Source organism: Equus asinus, chromosome X, assembly GCF_041296235.1.
Source record: "Equus asinus isolate D_3611 breed Donkey chromosome X, EquAss-T2T_v2, whole genome shotgun sequence".
In the NCBI taxonomy this organism is placed as follows: Eukaryota; Metazoa; Chordata; class Mammalia; order Perissodactyla; family Equidae; genus Equus; species Equus asinus.
In genome coordinates this window covers 9,151,480-9,172,482 of record NC_091820.1, presented here as the reverse complement: position 1 = coordinate 9,172,482, position 21,003 = coordinate 9,151,480, and the positions used below count along the sequence as shown (strand labels likewise).

General features: G+C 43.3%; 1 protein-coding gene across 6 annotated transcripts in view; it reads right to left on the bottom strand.

Annotated features, from left to right (window-relative positions):
• Positions 1–21,003, bottom strand: part of FRMPD4 (FERM and PDZ domain containing 4) — a 507,120-nt gene that overhangs the window by 28,036 nt on the left and 458,081 nt on the right. For 4 of the 6 annotated variants that reach the window (XM_070502473.1, XM_044764388.2, XM_070502476.1 and 1 more), the window contains exons 5-8: positions 15,605–15,650; positions 8,109–8,213; positions 5,382–5,489; positions 1,252–1,383 (exon numbers count right to left, since the gene is read on the bottom strand). In XM_070502473.1, the coding sequence (XP_070358574.1) occupies positions 1,252–1,383; positions 5,382–5,489; positions 8,109–8,213; positions 15,605–15,650 (391 nt within the window). Of the gene's footprint in view, positions 1–1,251; positions 1,384–1,654; positions 1,763–5,381; positions 5,490–6,268; positions 6,502–8,108; positions 8,214–15,604; positions 15,651–21,003 lie in introns of those variants that run through there. The other 2 variants (XM_044764389.2, XM_070502475.1) reach the window with 2 other exon arrangements.

Here is a 21,003-nt window from a genome sequence, read left to right as displayed (position 1 = left end):
TGCCCACAGTGGAAACTGGCTTTGCTAACACACTCTTTACCAGCATTCCAATTTTTCCCATCTTCCTCCCATTCCTCTCCCAGTATTTCCTGATACCTTCTCCAAAATAAACCACTTGCATCCAAATCGTTGTCTTAAGTTCAGCTTCTGGAGGAACTCAGAGCCAAACACTAACTTTTCACATGTGGGATTCTGTATATCACAGGTTGTTCCCCTATAACGAAGCATGAAATAAAGTCATCTGTTTCCAAGAGTGTTTTGGCACAGGTTAAAATAACAAACATTAGAAGTGATTTAAAATATCTATAGGTAGCTTTAAACCTGATAAAAATAATAGGTCAAGTTTAGATAGAGGAATATAAATGAACACAAATGATAACTTTGTAACTAATTCATTCATCGAGTTTTACTGAATCTAGAGAATCAGGGCTCTCTGTGGGACAGAGACGGTGGGACACCAGCTTTTAATTATGCAACAACCAAGAAGCACATTAGCGTGACATCACTTTCTGCTACTTCATCATTCTGGGGATGTTTCGACTCCCTGCTTCTCCACCTAGTCTCCCCTCATGCCACCCTCCCTCAAGTTCCCTCATCATCGAACTCTCCTAAATAAGAGGAATTTGTTGAAATCTCTTATACATCCAACAAAGACTCTGCTTGTGCGGAATCACAGGAAAAGTCAGGGAGCCTCATTGAATTCAGCAGCCAAGCAGCCTGCACGTCTCCCCAGAGAACAGATGGGGGTGGCATCTTGGTAAGCAGGAACTGGGACACAGTGCTGGATCACAGACTTACAGTGGGCAGCACTGGGGCAGGGATTTCAGGTTTCCAAAAATAGATTCAAGCGTGCACCCGGAACTTAAAACCACTAACTATGGTTTCAGCTTAATTTATATAATCTCAGAAACCACTTCTTTTTCATAGTTTCCAGAGATCAATGACTAAAACAGGTGCACAAGTCATTCCTATAACATAAAGTATAATTCTACAGAGCCATATTCCCAGGGAGTAGCTGCCGAGTCTTTGGATGACAAATCTGTTTGTGGGACCAACTGGCAGTCTATGAAAAATTGACAAAAGGGAAGCATCACCTTGAGGTGTAAAATCCATTATGAATGCCAGCGTTTCCTCTAGTGGGGATACCCAGGGCTGCAGTTAATACATTTAAAGAATTCGAAGACGGGGGAATTCTGGGGCTGGGCAGCCTCTGCTCCCAGAGCAGCATACCTGAGGGGTAATTTCACACACCTGAGTTAGAGTCTCCTGTTCATGAAGCAAGAGCAGCTTGGTTCCCGCCCCTTCCGTCCTCTGCTCCAGCATGAGGGAGAAGTGTTCGATGCCTTTGATGGAGAGCTTCTCTTGAAGAGTTAAGATGACATCCTTAGAGAGGAAATACGGACAAGATGCAATCAAAATTGAGGTAGCCCTCCTCATGGAGTTTACCGTGACCACAAAATATTGCACACATAGGCTTCAGATCTTTAAATTTTATATCTTGGTTGATTCTGAAGCTTGATGCTCGAAGATCCTAAAAGATACAGAAATGAGGCCTTCCTTCTCTTAGCCTTTTCCTGGCCTCCCCACCACCCAAATCTTTATGGCGTTCAGAAACAGACAGGCAACAAGGCGAACAGCTGGAGGAGGCGCTTACCTATCCCGGAGGGTCTTAGAAAGCTTTTTGATAGATTGTGTGGTGTAATCAGTTCAGTTCCCCTTTCTCCTAAATGGGTGGGACTTAAACCGCCTCTGAAAGTGCTCTCCCCCAGGGATTAGCAAAGTACCGCCTGCATGCCAAACCCAGCCACCGCCTGTTTTGGGAACTAAAGTTTTATTGGGACACAGTCACGCTCATCTCTTTAGGTATTGTCTGTGGCTGCTCTCACGCTCTGCATTGGCCGACTTGAGCAGTTGCAACAGAGACTGCGGGGCCTGTGAAACCTAAAGTCTTTGCTCTCCGGCTCTTGACAGAAAAAAGGTTGCCGACCCCTCGCCTACCTTTCTGTAAGAGCATGTGGTAGTGGAAAGGAATGTGGGCTCTAGAAACAGTCTGGTTTGTACTCCCGTCTCTACTTCATATTAGCTGTGCACCTTAGGGCAAGTTATTCAGCCTCTAAGTATCTTAGCGTCCTTATCTGTAAACTGCGGATGCAATCCCTGCCTCAGAACAGATATAAGGACTAAACGAGCTCACAGAGAGAAAGCACTTATGACAGCACTGCCAGGCACCGAGATAGGGCGCTCTAACAATGTACAGAGAGGAGCTTTTATTTGAAATCTCTGGGGAAGGTAGAGTGAGTCAGCAATCCTTTACAGGATTAAACATTTATGATCGGAAAGGTGTTCCATACCCAAGCACACGTTTGTTGCAACGCCAAACTAATGTCTTTAACCACTTTTTTCATGTATTTGAAAACTCGTCAATGATCTCTCTTCAAGTTAATTTATACTCAGATGCTGAAAATCCCACAGAGCAATGGTTTTCAACCTGGGGCAATTTCGCCCCACAGCGACATTTGGCAATTACTGGAGATATTTTTGGTTGTCACAATGGGGTTGGGGATGCTATTGGCATGGAGGGGAGCTGCTAAGCATCGTCCGATGCACAGGACTGCCCCCACAGCAAAGAATGATCTAGTCCAACGTATCAACAATGCCAAGATACGAAAGCCTGCCAGACAATTTTTTTTACTGCTCTTTCTGAGATTTTGATTCTTCTCTGTGGACCTTTTTCAATTTCTTCAGGCCCCTTCAAAACAAAGATCTGCACACCCACCCACTACCAAAAAACTCATTCAACAGAAATGCCTCGACTACGTTGAATTTCATAAAAAGATTCTCTGTTTCATAATATTTGCTCAAGGCCCAGAAAAGGGAAAACAAAACCAGCCCTTGTGTGGCAACACGTACTTTATAAAACATTCTCCTGATTCACCTGGGAGGACACTAGAAAATCGATAACAATAGTTTTTCCCTACTGCGACCCTGTAGCGAGAATTTGGGCGATTTTTATTAAACAGTGTCATATCTCTTTCATAACTATACTATTTCTATTGTCTGCCTAGCAGCCTGGGTCTGTTGTGATAATAAGGCTCTTAGGTAAGAGGTAAGATGATTGAAATTGGATATGAACTCTGCATTGCTCCCTGTTTTCCCATTGCCACCTGCCATCTTCAGGGAGATCAAACAGTCTACGGTGGGTTCCTAGAATCAGGAGGCCAGAGAGAGTTAACTACAGGGCTCTCTTAAATTTAGATTTATTTCTGTTAAGAAATGCATTTAAGTCTTTACCTATATCTTCAGGTGAGGTAGGGAGTCCGATAACAAGGAGTTTTTCTGGCCAGCTGGTATCACAGAACAAGCCCCCGTATCAGACGGAGTTGGAATAATGTAGCCCTCTGGGTTAGGTCAGGGGTCTTCAAACTGCTGCCTGGACCAGGGGTCAAATCCGGCCACGCCCATTCATTGACAGATTGTCTGTGTAGTAACAGATTAGTCTCGCCTACAGAAAGGTTTGCCTCTTTGCTCCCGGCTCCTGGGAGGTCACTGCTAGGCCCTTGGGATGTCCTGCCTGATAGGAGGAGTGTCTTTGTTTACCTGGGGGCCTTGGGCCACACCTCATCGTCTATGCTAACAATGCTGTTTGTGGTGGGGTGTTAGGCTATGTGGTATCAGCTTGGCCTCTGGAGGGGCAGGATACTAAGGGCAGCCATGCAGGTGGTCAGCTGCGTCTATGTGGCCAACCTCCAGTAACAGCTCTGAATACCAAGGCTTGGGGGAGCTTCCCTGGTTGGCAATACTCCATGCACATTGTCACACATCATTGCTGGGAGAAATAAGCCCTGTCTGCACGGCTCCACTGGGAGAGGCCAAGGGGAAGCTCCATGCCTGGTCTCTGCTGCCCTATGCGCCTTTTCCTGTTGTTGATTTTAATTTGTATCCTTTCGCTGTAATAAACCGTGACTGTGAGTGTAACAACTTGCTGAGTTCTGTGAGTCCTTCAGGTGAATTACTGACCCTGCGGGTGGTCTTAAGGACCTCCCGAGCCCACCTGTATGGCTGCTTTCATGATACAACAACAGAGTTGAGTAGTTGCCACAGCGATCAAATGGCCTACAAAGCCTAAAATAGTTACTCTCAAGCCCTTTCCAGAAAAAGTTTGCTGACCCCTAGGTTAGCTGATCAATAATTAGAGTAATATCTCACCATAAATTGGTTTTGAGTAGGAAAAAAGGAAAAGGACTTTTTCAGTCACCACCATTTAGAATTAGCAGTCTTGTATGAAGGAAGTTAATATCTCATCTGGAATGATTTAAGAATGATTTAAATGCTCCATCATCAATCTACTAATATTGTCTGCTCTATTACCTGCTAAATTATTACCTATTTAAGGCAATTCAAAACAAGCTGCTTGCTGGTATCACGGCAATAAGAATGCACAGTGAGTGGGCCTTTGCAGAAATACTTCCACTCATAAGGTCTGTGCTGATTAATTTTTAAAAACCAAGAATTAGGGGTTGACTGTTGATGGACATTTTTAACACAGAGTTGATAGTCTCTTGATACGTTATTGTACAGATCATCACTAGGTACTTTTTTTTTTACCTCAATAAAGTCTTTTTTACTGTGCCATTTGAAGAAAGCCTATTTTAGGCTGATGGAACATTAGGGAGCAATCAATTTCTGAACACATTTTTGTCCAATAAAAAAGAGAATATGCACTTTTTTCCCCCAGGAAGGAAGCATGGGGGAAAGAGCCCATATGCTTTGTTATAATACCCATTGCGTAGAACTCACGTGTGCCTCTGAAATCACAGGACTGCTCTATGACTCTTCCCTTCCGCCCCTTCTCCTAAGAAGTCGGCCTCGTTTCTGCCTTTTCATGCAGCATTTCCATGAAATTGGTTAGAGCAATTAAAAGTAAATGTTAGCTTTACATTATTCTACCCCTTGTTTCTGCTGGACACCAAAGTAGCAGTGTTCAATTAACAGTTAACATCTTAATCTTCTTGGCGGCTGACATTGCTGAGGAATCATGCTGGCTTTGGGCAGGGCGCCAGGCCTTCTTGGTGACAGTCACGCTATTTTAATTAATCTGCGGTTGCATTGAAATGACTAGCCCTAGTGGTTCTGCGTGGAGAGCATATTACACTGTTTTGCAACACACACACACACACATACACAGAGCAGAACCTTCTTAGTCTAAGCTTTGTGTTTTGGCTTGTTTTTAAGTATTCACACAATACCTTTTGACGCAACCAGCAAAGTCTTAGAAATAAACGGATAGTTCTGACAGAAGGCGCTGCCACACAAGACTCGCAGGGCGAATTTCACGCCAAACCTGCCGTGTCCAGCTACAGGGCTTAGGTGGGTCCTCTTACCTTTATGGAGGTGCTGCAGTCAAAGCGAAATGATTTGGTCTGCCCATTTTCCAGATAGACTTTCAAAACATTTGGCATAAAAAGAAGTGAATTATCCTTAACAGTTTCCTGTTTAGCAAAAAAAAAAGAAGGGGGGGTGTAAGTCAGTCGAATTACAATTCTGCTTTTCGCAGCAACAGCAGCGGCACATGTACAATTTATTCTGATCACAATGTAAAAAACAATCGAACTCTATAAGGTCAACCAAGGTGTCCCTTTGGTGATACCTGAGTTCAGTTGTTCAGAGCAAAATTCTTTTCTAGCTACAAAAAACTCGGTTGATTCAAATAAAAGATCTTTTCCCATCAGAAAATCAATCAGATGAGGTTTTTTTTTTTTTTTTTTAAATCAGGGTTTCCCATTGGAAAACACAATTACAGAAATAATTCCTTTGTAATTAAGCTACAATGTTGGGGACTGCAAGCCCAGACTTTAGCAGAACAGCATGTCTTGAGCAGAACGAGGACCAGCAATGATGATGTTTGATGTGATGCCTGTTGGCCCCTGGCAGAGGTCATGGCAGTGAGTCACAAGCATTAACAAGCTTCAAGTGTAAAGTTATTTTGTGAAATGATTTTTAACCCATTTAGGAATGTTCCTCAAACTCAAAGGGGACATACAAGGAATGGGTTAGTGTGTTAAAAGAGTAAAACACTATGTCTATAACAAACAGATCATAATCTAGCAATAACTCAAAAAGAGATGCTTGAAACACAACCAAAAGTAAACAATAGAAACGTTTTCCTTCGAATTTTCTCTTTAACTGGAAGTAGGGAGAGATGGAATGGGGAGAAAGAAGGCATGTTGGATGAGTCCCGTGAATTCTTGGAGTGAACTGCGTTACTCACATGTAGTTGGTCATGAAGTCACCGGAGTTGGGGGGAACTCAGCAATCATGAAAGCATATGTTCCTTGTTTTACAGATGAGGAAACTGAAGACGAGCTGTCCAGAGATTTGCTGATGTCCTACAGTTAGTCCATGAGAATTCAATCCCTAAGGATTTCCACAACAGGCTCCATGCCTTTCACTTCCTATTTCTTTCTCTGAATTGCCTCCCCCTCCTTTCTATTTCTGTGGACCTCACATGTGACTTTCCTGCTACCCAATTCACTGAGTAAGTTTGGCTCCAAGTCTAGAGGAAATGACACACAATGACTCAGAAGAGCAAGAGTAGACTGGAAATGAAGATGGTCACACAGGCTGAGGAGCAGACACGTGACTGAATGTCCCTGCCATTCCCAGGCCTGTGGTGAGGCGGAGGAGGCTGCAGGAGATGATCGACCCCTAGGGCTGCTCTCACACACCAGCTGCCTCAACCGAGCCCTGTTATAGCCAGGGACAAAGTGAAACTGCCACAGCAGCTTCTAGAATCATATCCCCTCTAAAGATGCATAAACTGCCTGATTGCCCAATCTCATGCTCAGAGCTTGAGAAAAGATGAGGTAAGTTTCAGATGACCATCTGTGATACAGTGATTCCTCTGTGACTGGAACCTTCCAGCCTTAAACAGGGACAGTCTTGTGAAATGGTGATGTACGGTAACTCAGCATCCAGAGTGGTGGGGGATCCATTGAGGTGAGCAGAGCAGACTGTGGTGTGAAAGGGGCAGAGGGGATGCGGTGGAAGATGGTAAGTGGGAGGATAAGGCCACAGCTAAAATGCTCACAGGGCAGCACAGTGACAGCATTAGGTCCCCTCCCACAAGCATCACAATTGTTAGACAGATTGGCCAGCTAACCCCCTGGACTCCAAGTGGGGCAAACACAGATCAGCAAGTTTGGGCTAGAAGACGCTGCGACCGTTAGTTCTTCGCCCAGGATATGCAGGCCTACATCTCAAATCTGATCCAGGACCACCCTCAGGGAGGAGTTTGTCACCCATAACGAGCTTGTCATGAAGGAGATTTTATCCTTTGAGTTTATTTAAACAACACCAACAGCAACAACAAAACCTCAACAACAAAAGCTGGCATTTCAAAGGTCCAAAAAATACGAGTGCTCTAGATGACAGCAATCTAAACACCAAAAACACTGTGCTGTATATTTTTTTTTAAGGAAAAAGTGAAAATAAAGCATCCTATCGATGTGTGCATTATTCGTTGTGAAGATCAACCACGTGCCTGAGCAGTCATGAATTCCACCAAGACCTAGTGATGGAGAGCTGGGCAGCATTTCTTCACTCTGGTTGCATATTAAAACTTTTCCAGTATTTTAACTTCTTTCCATTTTGATTAGTTGAAAGAATAGAGATGTTTCATTTTGGATAAGGAAAAACTAAGGGAAACTTTTCTCAAAATATATACAGGGCTATCACATGGAAGAATGCTTAGTGGGCAGAATGGGAAGAAATAGGTGGACGTTTCAAAGAGGCCTATATTACTCAATACGAGGCAATGTCAGTGAGTTCAAATCAAACGAACTCCTTTGCAAAGGTAGTGAGGTCTCCCAACACTGGAAGCGTTCAACGAAATACTAGACTCCTACATATTCTGGCCATGTTAGAGGGAACACATCAGGCACAGCCTGGTGATCTCTCAAAGACGTTACAATCCTGAGACTTGACCCTGTTGTGAAATGCAACAACCAGTTCTAAATTGCTCATTCCAGTGGAACTACTGGCTTCGCTTAATGCAAAGCCCCTACCTCAATGACTATCTCTGAATCACAAGCAGGTGACTGGCAACTCACCGACACTTGGCCATTGATGATGACCTCCTCGGAGAATCGCACTTTGACTGGATTGGACTTTAATCTGGCCTTTTTTGCAGCACTAATAAATGCTGATTTGGGAGACTAAAAAAAAGAAAACATTTTATCTGATTATTGGTGACATTATACAAACCTTATAACAGTTGTTTTCTATCTTTATCCTCCCAGATATACAATATTTTTGCTAAAAAGTCAACTGTTCAGTGCATGCCCAATCCAAGGATGAAATACAAATTATGGATGCACTGGAAACCCTGTCATGCTCATAAAGTAATAAGTTTGATTTAGTCACCAGAAAAGAACTGCAAACAGCATGTTCCATGTTCTTATTGAGCACATTTCCAAGGATCTTTTTAAAAGATGGCTGCGAAAGTACACAAACCCTGCTTTTAATATAGAACTTTGAGAATAATGTGGAAGGCAAGGTGGTGGCCAGATGTAATGTTGGGTTTATGACAAGTGGACCATTAGTGATCTATTTTTAATGAGGTAGAGGAGAGCCACTGATAGATCTAAAATGACCGCGAGGGGCCGGCCCCATAGCCGAGTGGTTAAGTTTGCACACTCTGCTTCAGTGACCCGAGGTTTCACCGGTTCGGATCCTGGGAACCGACATGGCACTGCTCATCAGGCCACGCTGAGGTGGCGTCCCACATGCCACAACCAGAGCACTCACAACTAGAATCTACAACTATGTACGGGGGGTTCCACCACAGCATGGCTTGATGAGCAGTGTGTAGGTCCATGCCCAGGACCTGAACTGGTGAACCCTGGGCTGCCAAAGCAGAGCGTGCAAACTTCACCACCACGTCACTGGGCCAGCCCTCTCCTGTTATTTCTAAAGTTCCTCTCCACACCCATCCTACCCTTTGCTCTAAGCAGTGTCTTAGAGGACTGGACAGATGGATGATTTGACCTCTAGAGCTTCAATTCCTCCATTTATGCAAGATGTTTTAGGAGAATGACTGTCCTCTTAAAAAAACACAAACACCAAAAAAACTCTGAATGGCTGCTCCTCAAAAAAGAACAGCTTTGAACACACTCAACGTGACTTTTAAAAGTCCTACTGCAGAGCTGAAGTGGTGTGACAGCAGTGTTCTCATTGGCATCTTGGTAATTATAGGCCAAGTCTAGTAATAATTAACGAACAAATCATCCAGTAGAGTTCATTTGCTTTTGATATGTCATTTTTTAGCTGAAAGGAAAACATTATTCTCCTTTAATGATTTTAAGCAGGTGATATTTACATGGGCACAATGAGTTTAGCACAAGTGAAGTGGCTGTAATAAAGCTCCCCAGAACAGACACTGCTAATTAGACGAGATGTTTGAATGCAGCAACACCCCACTTCTCCAGCATTGTTTGCGAATGAAGTATTTCACATGTGTTCAATTACCAGATACTGAGGTTGATGCCTCTATGCATCTGAATTTTTCAATGTAATATTTTACCATATTTTTCTAAAATGTTCTACATAATCCCTTGCCTCAATAAAAAAGTCTATTTAACAGACCTTAGTCTTTTATGCTTATCATTTGATGCATAATCTTAGAACGCAGTGATGTTCCCATGAAGCATATAGGGTTATTTGCCCCTAAAGTCAGTGGCCCCATAGAGCAGAACTCGTCAAGCTGAGGATGCTTCTCTCTTCTCTCTGTAGCTACGGCATGCCCGCCTCTTACAGCCTCATTCCCATATTTATTTACTACGTCCTAATGACAAACCTGCTAATCCAGGAAAACCCGGAAGAAAACCAGATAGCCAAGATAGTTAAGTAAATATTATTTTATACATATTTTGAAGTCAACAGACTGGGGATAAAAGTCTAACTAAGACTCCATACAAGTGCATTTTTCTTGTTCTGGATTTGTGGATATTTCATATAATCGACATACATTTTAACAATAATGTTTTGTTAATAAAAACATAAGCTCTTCAAGTCTGAAGGTTACTGAATTAGAATCAACAAAGGAATGGTTTCTTCCACTGGCTGGAATTACTTGTGGTACATGGAGTAGGTCAACGAGCCAGGACTGCAGTTTTAACTTAGATCTTTCTTTGTGGCTCGACAAATATACAACTCAAAAACGTGATGAATTAATTCTTAGCAACCTGCAGACCTGCAGGTGCTGATCACAAGCACTCCGTATCCTGTGGTGGAAATGAGAAGTAATTACCATTTAGAATAATCAGATTCTCCTGCTGTGGATTAATTTTAAGATTAGAAGGCCTCCAATCAACCCTTGCACCTCTTTTCAAATTTACTGTTGGTAAGGTGGCCACGATAGACATGTGGCATGCTCCTGATGCTTTTAGATTCTCTTAGAAGTCACTAGAACATAGTTTGAAAACAATTACATAATTAGATTAATTTCTGAAACAGAAGAGAAAAGTCTTGAACTTACAATCCCTGTAGCTCCAGAGGACTACTTAGAGAGTAGGCAGCGAGTAAACACTTGGTGAGGACGAACTAGCCCACAGCTATCACTGGGTGACTTAGCTTGGAGTCCCCCCAAAGCAGACCCGAAGACAAGGATTCACAAGCAAGTAGCTGATTTGGGAGGGGCTCCCAGGAAGCACGGATAGGTGAGCAGGGGAACGGAAGGAGGGAGAGGGAGTAAGCCGATGAAACGTTCCTTGTTAAGTCAGGCACTACTGTAAGCAACTGGAACTTAACTCTGCTAGGAACCTCTGAGAAACAAGGCAGACCACAGGCCTCAGAGTTACACTGTCTGAGGAGAGGAAGAGCTGGGGTATTTATTCACCAGCTCCCATCAGTCAGTGATGGAGGGGCTGTTCTTCCAGGAGTGATAGTTCCTCAGCACTTCTGGCCTGCTCTTGTGGCCATAAAAAGCCCACAAGCAAAGAATCACTGGTGCTGTCAGTTGGAAATTGGGCTGGCATGCTCCGCACGACACATGCCAAGGGGATACGGTCCAGGTGCTGATAGCATCTGCTACACTGGGGCTTCCAAGAGGAGGTGTGTAGCCTCCCTCAGGTGTGTGGAACACAGTGGAAGGCAGGCAGCAAGTGAGAGGCAGGCCAGCAGGTCCCTTTGCCCTTCGGTCTAGAAGAAACCTGAGGGAACATGGGTAAGGGTATTTCAGGGGCACCAGAACTGAGACTGACTCAGCCCAAGTCTCAGTGAGTTGGCGTTGTGTGAGGGGAGGTTATAGAGACTCTCTAAATACTCTCTGTCTCAGGAAAGAGTGAACTGGGAAAGTTCTGGAAGTTCTAGACTTGGGAACTGTAGAAGGCAGAGTCAAAGGAAAGAAGGAAGGAGCTGGCCAAGAAAGATATGTAATAAAAAATGGTAACAGTACAAGGAAAGAAAATGGTATGTCAGAACAAAACAAATAAAATCCACAGGTGACCCTGAAATTTCTCTTCTCAAATTCCATCCTGAGGAGATACTACTAAATATGGATAAAGATTTATACACAAAGATGTTCCTTGCAGAATTATTTATAATAGAAAAACATTAAAGATAGTATGAAGATTCTAAGAGAATCTAAATGCAACAGGGGGTTGGTTAAGTACATCTTGGTTCAATGCAACGTTTTACAGCCATGTATATGATGCTTATACAGAATTCTTGATGACATGGAAAAATGCTTGATATACTAAGTGAAAAAAGCAGAATAAAATTGTACATACAATATGATCTCAACTACTGATGAGGCATGGAACAGAAGACTGGAAGGAAATGGGCCAAAATGTTTAAACTGGTTGTCTCTGAGGAAAAGGTTTGCCGACACACATTTTTCTACTTCTGTATTTCCACAACTTTTCTCTGAGAAATGCAGTAAAAATGGTGGAGAGAGAGCCCTGCATAATATTTACAAAATAAGGCAAGAACCTGTTAAGAATCACTTTTTTTTGAGGAAGATTAGCCCTGAGCTAACATCTGTGCCCATCTTCCTCTACTTTGTATGTGGCACGCCTACCACAGCATGGCTTGCCAAGTTGTGCCATGTCCGCACCTGGGATCCGAATCTGCGAACCCCAGGCCGCCGAAGCACAATGTGCGCACTTAACCGCTGCGCCACCGGGTGGGTCCCATGAATCACTTCTTATCAAAGCATTTCAGGGATCCTGACCTAAGACTCTTCTCCCAGGCCCCCTTGCCCTGGGCCTCACTGGAGGTTGATTTCTGTGGCTGGGTCATGTTGGGGTGTCCTGGGCACATGTGGAGTGTGGCAAGGGGTACGCACTGGCTCTCTGTCTCGACTGGATCTTATTATCCAAGAGAACTGCAACATAAAAAATGCTGGCCAGTAAGTTGCTAAGAAATTAAAATGCTAATTTTTATTGTCTATAATAAAGTAGAATTTAGGGACTTTCTTTTGGTCTGGTGGGTCATCTTTTTCTATATGTCAATCCTGGTAGCCAAGAGAATGTCTAGCAAATAAATGAAGCCCAATAATTTTTTTAAAGCAATTTGCTTGTAGGAAAATCCAAACAAAAATATAAGTAAAACTTTGCAGTCTCTTCTCCCATCTGCTCTCCTCTCTACAGTTAATGTATCTATTCAAGTAACTTTGGGGTTTCAACTCCTTTATTTCAACTCCTACAGTTCAGAGGAGGAAAAAGCCACTTTGAGTTAGATCAGTAAGGGAAGACCCTAGGTGGGATAGTGGTTCCCAAGTAGGGATGATTTTGCTCCCCAGGGAACAACTGGCAGTGTCTGGAGACATTTTTCATTGTCACCACTTGGGGAGATGCTCCTGGCATCTAGTGGGTAGAGGCCAGGGATGCTGTTCAACATCCTACAGTGCACAGGATGGCACCACACACAGAGAATTGTCCAGCCCAAATGTCAAGAGTGCCACTGTTGAGAAACTCTGAGGTAGCATTGAGACTTTGCGCTGAGACTTGAAAGATGAGAAGGATTTGGCTGGGCCGAGAAGGTGGTAGTGGAGTATGTGGTGGGCATTTGAGGAAGGAGGGCTGGTCAAAGGCAAGTCAAAGATGAGAATTCATCTACAATGACTGGCCGGGGGAGAGTAAGTCTGAGGAGCAGAGGTGCAGCTGTTGGCCATAAGAACATGCAACATTGCTCCTAAATGTTGTGGCTAAATGTTAACCTTCAATATAGCACAACAGCAAGAGCCACGTGAATTCCTAGAAAATTCCAGATTGCCTATTAAAAGGAAGTTCCATGATTCACCAATAATAACGAGTATTCATATGAATAACAAGTCACACAGATTCAAACGGCAAAAACAGCAAGCAAAGCCACAACATACAATCCTTAACTTAAATGTAAAACTCCTCTCTCTTTCTCTGTTTACTGCATCGGGTAAAACACTACTGCACATTGCAAGAAAACCTGGTTTGGAGTAAAATGGTTCTGATCTCGCATTGCTAATAGGTTATAAAGTGGGGAGAAAGAATTCAGGAAGGCAATGTAAACTTGAAGTTCCACCAGGAATTTATAGTAAGCCAATCACTTGCTTATTATAGACATTTATACTGGCTTTACCAAAATGTATTTGTCCACTGCAAAGAAATGAAGAAGTGTAGATAGATTTGAAGTAAGTGTGAGTGACAATTTGCTTAACTGAAACAATCTAAAAACAGACCAGTTGTACTTTATATGGAAGGAATCATGGAATCAGGAGATGGTGGGGCAGGGAGGCCCTTGGATGGCATGTGATCTGATCTTCTACTCATGCAGATGAGGAAACCAGGGTTCTGAGCAGGTGTGGGAGTCACCCATTATTCTGTTGGGAACTAGGTCTCAGATCTTGGTTCTCTTACATCCTGCTGTCTCCTTAGTTTTCAAATCCAAACGTGTGTGTGTGTATTTGTGTCAAAGAGGTGGGACTAAAAGTAACAGTCAATATTAAATTGAGCTTCTAATATACATAGCTATGTCCTGCATGGCATAATTTGTTGTCTTGAATAATTCCATTTGTGATCTTATCAGGATCTTGAATACGTATTTTTTTTCCTGCCTAGAATGCCTACCCCATAGCGCTTAGGAGGAAAATTCTGGGATGGGGCAGACGAAGAGTTTGGTCAGAAGATGCAGATTGGCCGATACCAGAGCCTTTTAACTGATACAGAAACACTCCAACGCTATGGGGAAGAAAACAGAAGTGTAAGCAGGTTGGAATCCCTGCCACTCCATACAAAAGCCACACAGGATACTGACAGTAAACATTTTGGGAAAGATCTGAAGGGATTTGCATTGGTAATTTTTAGGTCAACTGACAATGTATGAAATTCACAAGGAACAGCAAATCTGCAGAAACAGAAAGTAAATTAGTGGTTGCCCAGGATTGAGGTGGCAAGGGAGGATTCATCGGAAATAGGAACAAGGGATCTGATTGGGGTGATGGAAGTGTTGTCGAACTGGACTGCGGTGATGGCTGTGTATCTCAGTAAATTTTATAAAGATCATTGAATTGTACACTTAAAATGGGTGAATTTTAAAATGGGGCTGGCCCAGTGGCATAGTGGTTAAGTTCGTGTGCTCCGCTTCAGCAGCCTCAGGTTCGCAGGGTCGGATCCCAGGCGCAGACCTAGCACCTCTAGTCAAGCCACACTGTGGCGGCATCCCACATAAAATAGAGGAAGATTGGCACAGATGTTAGCTCAGGGACAATCTTCCTCAAGCAAAAAGAGGAGGATTTGCAATAGATGTTAGCTCAGGGCCAATCTTCCTCACACACACACACAAAAGGGTGAATTTTATAATATGCAAATTACACCATGATAAAGTTGTTTAAAAAAAAAGCGTAGAGGGGCCAGCCCTGTGGCCGAGTGGTTAAGTTCGCACACTCCACTTCAGTGGCCCAGGGTTTCCTGGGTACGGACATGGCACTGCTCATCAAGCCATGCTGAGGCGGCATCCCACATGCCACAACTAGAAGGACCCACAACTAAAAATATACAACTATGTACCAGGGGACTTTGGGGAGAAAAAGAAAAAAAATAAAAATAAAATAATAATAATTTGTAAAAAGCATAGAAACTGAAGGCAGTACAATTTTAATCACTCTCCACCCTTCTGACCAAGGCTGCGGAATCAAATTTTGACAACCGTATTTCCTCTAATACCCGCCTTTAAAGCAGGTCTCGCTGAAATATCCAGTTGTCTACCAAACTGTTTAGATGGGGATAAGAAAAACAATCATGCTTCAACCTCCTACAACTAAATACTCTCATTACACTTGTGATTCTTAAACTGGAAACTACAAGAAAGCCTTGAGTTTTGCGTCATTTCCAGATGTGAGAGTCACATAGGACTGAATAGGTGATTTTCAAGATAGTTAACTTTCTTTTCTCTCCAATGAACGGGTTTGCTATCATGGAGAACAAAATACAAATAATCAAGATTTTTGAACTTGTATCGTGAATGCATGCTATTTTTTCTCTGCTGTATTCATCATCCCGGTTTTACTGCAGTGGGAGGAGACTAGAAACCTGAGGTCATACAGTGGCATGTTTCCTCGCAGGACACTTACAGGGTAAGGCTGGATGACAGTGAGGAGTATCGATTCTTTGCAGCTTCTGTAAGAGAGAAAAACAAACACATTTATGAAATGCACAGAGCCCGGACTCTAACAGTGACAGTGTTCTTTTGAAACGAAATGTGTGATGCATTGGCGGATGTTGCCTGGGCTTCCAGGGCAGAGAATCAAAAAAGCTCAGACGTGGGCTTTCAGACCACAGAGAAAAATAGAATCAAGTGTTTGCCCAGCGTAACAAAGCCTGATGGAAAGCTTCCTATGCGGTTTATGCCGGGCAATATTATCTGCGATGCCGAACAGCGGGGCCCTACAATAAAACCTGTCAAGGGAAGATTGGTTTTAGAAGCATCAACTCACTCTCTTTACACTTTTTTGCTGCTCTCAAAATTCATTCTCCCCTTCTGATTTTCCTTCAGCGGCTTAAAAATTTCTGTGTGATTTTCTGTAAGGGCAATACATTTGAAAAAATTCTATCAATTCATTGGACACCATTATCTTCCCAGGGTCAGCCTCACGAAAGAAAAATGTCACTGTAGCTTTCTTATGTAAAAACAGCATCCCAGCAGACATCATTTCCCATACTGTGTGGCTTACTAAGTCTGTAGTAACAATGCCTAGGACCTTGGGCCAATAAATATTTCAGACAGGCACTCATTGTAATATTGTTCACAATAGGGAACACTTTGTAACTAAAAGCGGAAAAATGTGATAGAACAGTTTATTTAATTTCCTCCACGTAACCCAAACCTTTCAAATAACTCCACCCCTGGGGGAAAAATCATATTATGGGTTGTAATAGTTTTTCTCCCTTCCTTCCTTTGTTCCTTTTTCATCATGACTAGGAGAAAGGTCAGTTGCCACTTTGTGGAGGAGGAACTGACTTTTTCTACTTTAGGTGGTAACTAGTTACCTGTTTTTGTGATTTATTGTCCGAGTGAATAAAGCGAAGGGGATCTGTTGCAGGGCTGTTCCTTTGGAGAAGCCACTGCAAATAGCATTCCTAGCACTAGCTGCCCTGCGGCTTGGATCACTCATGTCTGGCTGGGCTGGACCATGTTCTACGGACTTGCTACAGCAAGTGGTGGGTGTGGGCCCTGAGGGAGGGAGTGGGGAGGCGGAGAAGAGAAATCTAGGGAGGAGGGAAGGGAGGACCAGAACTCAAGGAACTTAAGGAAGAATCAGAACATTTAGAATGATGGTGATGGTGGGGAGGGCAGCACACTGTTGACAGTGGCCTGTCTGCTTCCACAAGTTCCCAGTTGCCAAGGGTTGGCAGAGGGCCCCAATAACGGGAGTAGACAGCCAATATTCTCATTAGATGGAGTCACAGAGAAACAGTGTAATCTAACGAGAATTCAGTGGGTAAGATGAAGGATCGTGCATTGCTGGTGGGCGTGTAGACACGTGGAGCAGTTCAGGGGTGCAATCTGGTATCACTAGACAAACTTCAGTGTCACAAGCACTATGACCCAGCCATTGTGGTTTATATCACAAAGAAATTCTGCCACTAGCCTTTAAGGGAACGTGGATGAGGATGTTCCCTACAGTGGAATGTGTGGAGGTGAAGCATTGGAGGCAAGTTGGGCGTCCATCTCTAGGAGAGTAGATAAGTGAATGTGTGGACACGCATCATGGAATGATGCAGCAGGAAGAAGCAGAGGTTTAGATGTGCATACTAACTACTTGGATGAACCTTAAAAACATAGTGTAAGAAACAGGATGAGATATATAACATGATACCATTTACAAAAGCTCAAAATACATGTGCACAAAACCGCAACACACATTTGGAAGAATGCATGACAGGATACACACTAAACATATTAGAAGGGGTTTCTCTTGGAGGAGATGGGAGTGTGAGGATAAATAAATAAAGTCAGAGAGGAGCCTTGCATGAGTCTCTGATGATTATCATTTATACCATAAATTTATGAATTTGATTAATTCAACTCACTGCACCTGTGATATAAAAACAATTTGAAGGAGGATGAAGAAATTTGGGGTAGTCATATGTCAGCAAACTCATAAACTATGTAAGGGGAGGTGGCTCTTGGAGACTTCTAAAGTAATCCCTAATTTGCTCACCAACACAATGGAGAACCAGCCTCCCATCTCTGGGGGCCCGTCCCTCTGCACCAAACCACCCCTCTCCTGGTGGATTTAACGCAACCCCTAGGCTCCCACTGTTTCCCATGCAGGTCTCTTCATAAGAGGAACAAATACAAAGAAAGCAACACAAACAGAAGGAAAGGGCTGCTTCTTAGCTCGCACTCAAGTGCCCCTAGTTTATAGGAAACAAGAAACATTCAGCAGATGAGAAACGGGATATGGCCCCGTTGACTGAAGAATTTGTGAGTGTGGCAGCCCTGGGAGTGAGCCTGTTTGTCCTGCCTGGCCTGTTCTGCCCAAATGTGCTCCCAGAGCCCTCCTTTGTAGGCAGTGCACCCCAGACCTCATCGTCTGGGCACAGCTGATAGGACCTGAATGTTGGAGTGAACCAATCAGATTTCCTCTCTCCAGAATCAGAACTAAAAGACACAGATGGTGAGAGTTGGAAGCCGAATCACATTCACGGCTAAGAGTAAAAGTTACAGACGCCAGAGGCCCCCTGAGTAGTCCTGGTTCCCACCATTCTTGAGGGCTAGTTGTTCACCATTCTGTTAGAAATAAAATAATTTATGCAAAAAAATCTCATGATATCTGTCATCAGTTCTGGGAATGGGCTTTTATTTCTGTTTTCTTTCATCTGTAAGTACTTAATTATCACCTGCCAGACAAGAAGAATTAACTCCATAGTGCTTTGAGTCCCTTAGGATTCCTAACTCAGTCCTAGGAGGAAAAAAAGATCGGAGGCATACGTGTTCATCTGTTAAAGGACGCTAGACGATTGAGGCAGATTCAGCTGAGGCCTCATGCCAACAGCTGCCAATCACCCTTACATGCCAAAGCAGGGTGCTGCGGGACTTTCAAAGGAGGTGCTGAAAACCCCTCATTCAACTCAGGGCCTGACTCATGACTTAATTAAAAAAAAAAAAAAAAAAGGCAACAGGGAGAGGCTGGTGGAGTGGCACATGCCCAAAGAGCAGAGGCTATATTTACAAAGTGACTGTCCTTCCACTGACACAGGCTCACAGCGTGCAATTCCTGCGGACGATATATAGAAGATGCAATACAAATGGTGGCCTGGGTCATTTAATGCAGGCATCTTGCTCAACTGAGCTTCTTCCAGGGGCGAGAGGGCCTTAGTAGAAAGATGTAGAAGCTCAGAAGCGTTGGACACAGCCAGCCATGGAGTTCTGTCTGACTCAAGGGAGCTGCAGTTGGAGCAACCCAACAGAGAAATCTTCCAGGAATCCACAAAGGTGCCCACAAGGGAAAGAGTCAACCTTCATATCTTCCACGCCGGATTACATTGGTGCCAATCAAGTGAGAACTTTCCTGCCTTTTACCTCACTGTCCTGGTCCCATTTCAATGTGGAAGGAGCCAAAGCTAGAGAAGAATGTCAGGGAATGCCCCTTAACCCACTGCAGGCTTCTCAGGCCAGCAATGGGGCAAGGGAGAAGTTTTGTGGAGTTGGGAGTTTTGACTATTACATGACAATTGAACGTTTTAATCACAGATTACAAATTGTCTACTTACAAGCATACAAGTGACTAGAGAATTTTTCTGAACCTGCTCAATACATTTATGGGGCTGCCTGAGATTTTGCTGAGGGCTAAGGAAGAACCGGCCTTGGAAGGCTGTTATGAATGGGCAATGGGGGAAAAGAACACCGTTGCTTTATGAGTCTACCCTCTGTGACTTGCTGCACTTATCCCCAATTTCTCTTTACTTAAACTGACTTGAATAAATCATATTCTTTGTGTCCAGACAATCCTAGACTAAGACAGTGAGTGCTTAAAAAGGACACTAAGCAGAAACAATAAAAAGGTAAACACAAGAATGAAGGATATGAGGTGGGGGGTGGGGTGGACAGGAGAATGGATAGGCACACAAGACTGTGGGAAAAATGCTAATTTTCTCTTGAGCAATGCTCAACAGCACCATATTTATTTGTTCATTTCTGGAAAGGGAAGCAGATATTCACAGCTCCAGTGCAGTCTGTTAGAAGCAGACTAGCCCCTGGAGAAGGACTCTTGCTATTCATCTTAGATGCTAAGGAAATAAACACAGACACTGTATTGGCTTCCTGTTGCTGCTGTAATGAATTACCGCAAACTGAGCAGCTTAAAACAGCACATACTTATTATCCTACAAGTCTGGAGGTCAAAAGTCTGCAATTGGCCTCACTAGGCTAAAATCAAGGTGTCATCAGGGCTATGTTCATTCTGGAACCTGTTCCAGCTTCTAGAGGCTTCCTGTTCATGGCCCCTTCCTCCATCTTCAAGACCAGCAATGTAGCATCTTCAAATCTCTCCCTGGCTCTCCAGCCTTCCTCTTTCACTTATAAGGACCCTTGTGACTACACTGGGTCCGCTTGGATAATCCAGGATAATTGCCCCATCCTTAACTGAATCACATCTGCAAAGTCACAAGCTCCGGGGATTAGGATGTGGACATCTTTGGGGGATCATTATTCTGCCCTACCACAGATGCTAGCTTTATTAGTTATCTGGCGTTGCATAAAAAATTACCACAAACTTAGTGGCTTAAAACAACATACATTTGTTATCTCATAGTTTCTACAAGTCAGAAATATAAGTATGGCTTAACTTGGTTATCTTTTTCGAGTTCTCTCATGAGACTGCAAAGTGTTGCCTAGGGCTGAGGTCTCATCTAAAAGCTCGATTGGGAAGGATCCACTTCCAAGCACACTTTCATGGTTTTTGGCAGCATTAAATTCCTTTTTAGGCTGTTGGACCAAGGGCCTCAGTTCCTTGCTGGAAGTTGGCTAGAGGCCACCCTTAGTTCCTTGCCACATGGGCCTCCCCAACATGGCAACTTGCTTCACCAAAACCAGCAAAGGAGCGAATCTGCTGGCAAGATGGATATTACAATCGTATGTAACACAATCATGGAAGTGACATCCAATTACCTTTGGCATATTCCATTGGTTAGAGGAAAGTCATAGGTCCCACTCATACTAAAAGAGAGGGGAATACACAAAGCTAAGAATATTAGGAGGCAAGGAGTATTTGGGGCCATCTCAGATTCTGTCTGCCACACTAACAAAGAAAGATTTGTAACCAAGTAAACTGTAAGTGTTTCAAAAGTAGTTTCCACCCATGAATTCACTCCACACAGAATATTTTTTTTTGTCAAGAACATCAGGAAGAAGCATTGCTCAGTACACATTGTTAATTTGAAAATGGGAACCATTTTTCAAAATATGTCTATTATATTTATGGCATTTAAAGTCTTTGTGTTTATCGTAATTCTCTATAAATTGCCT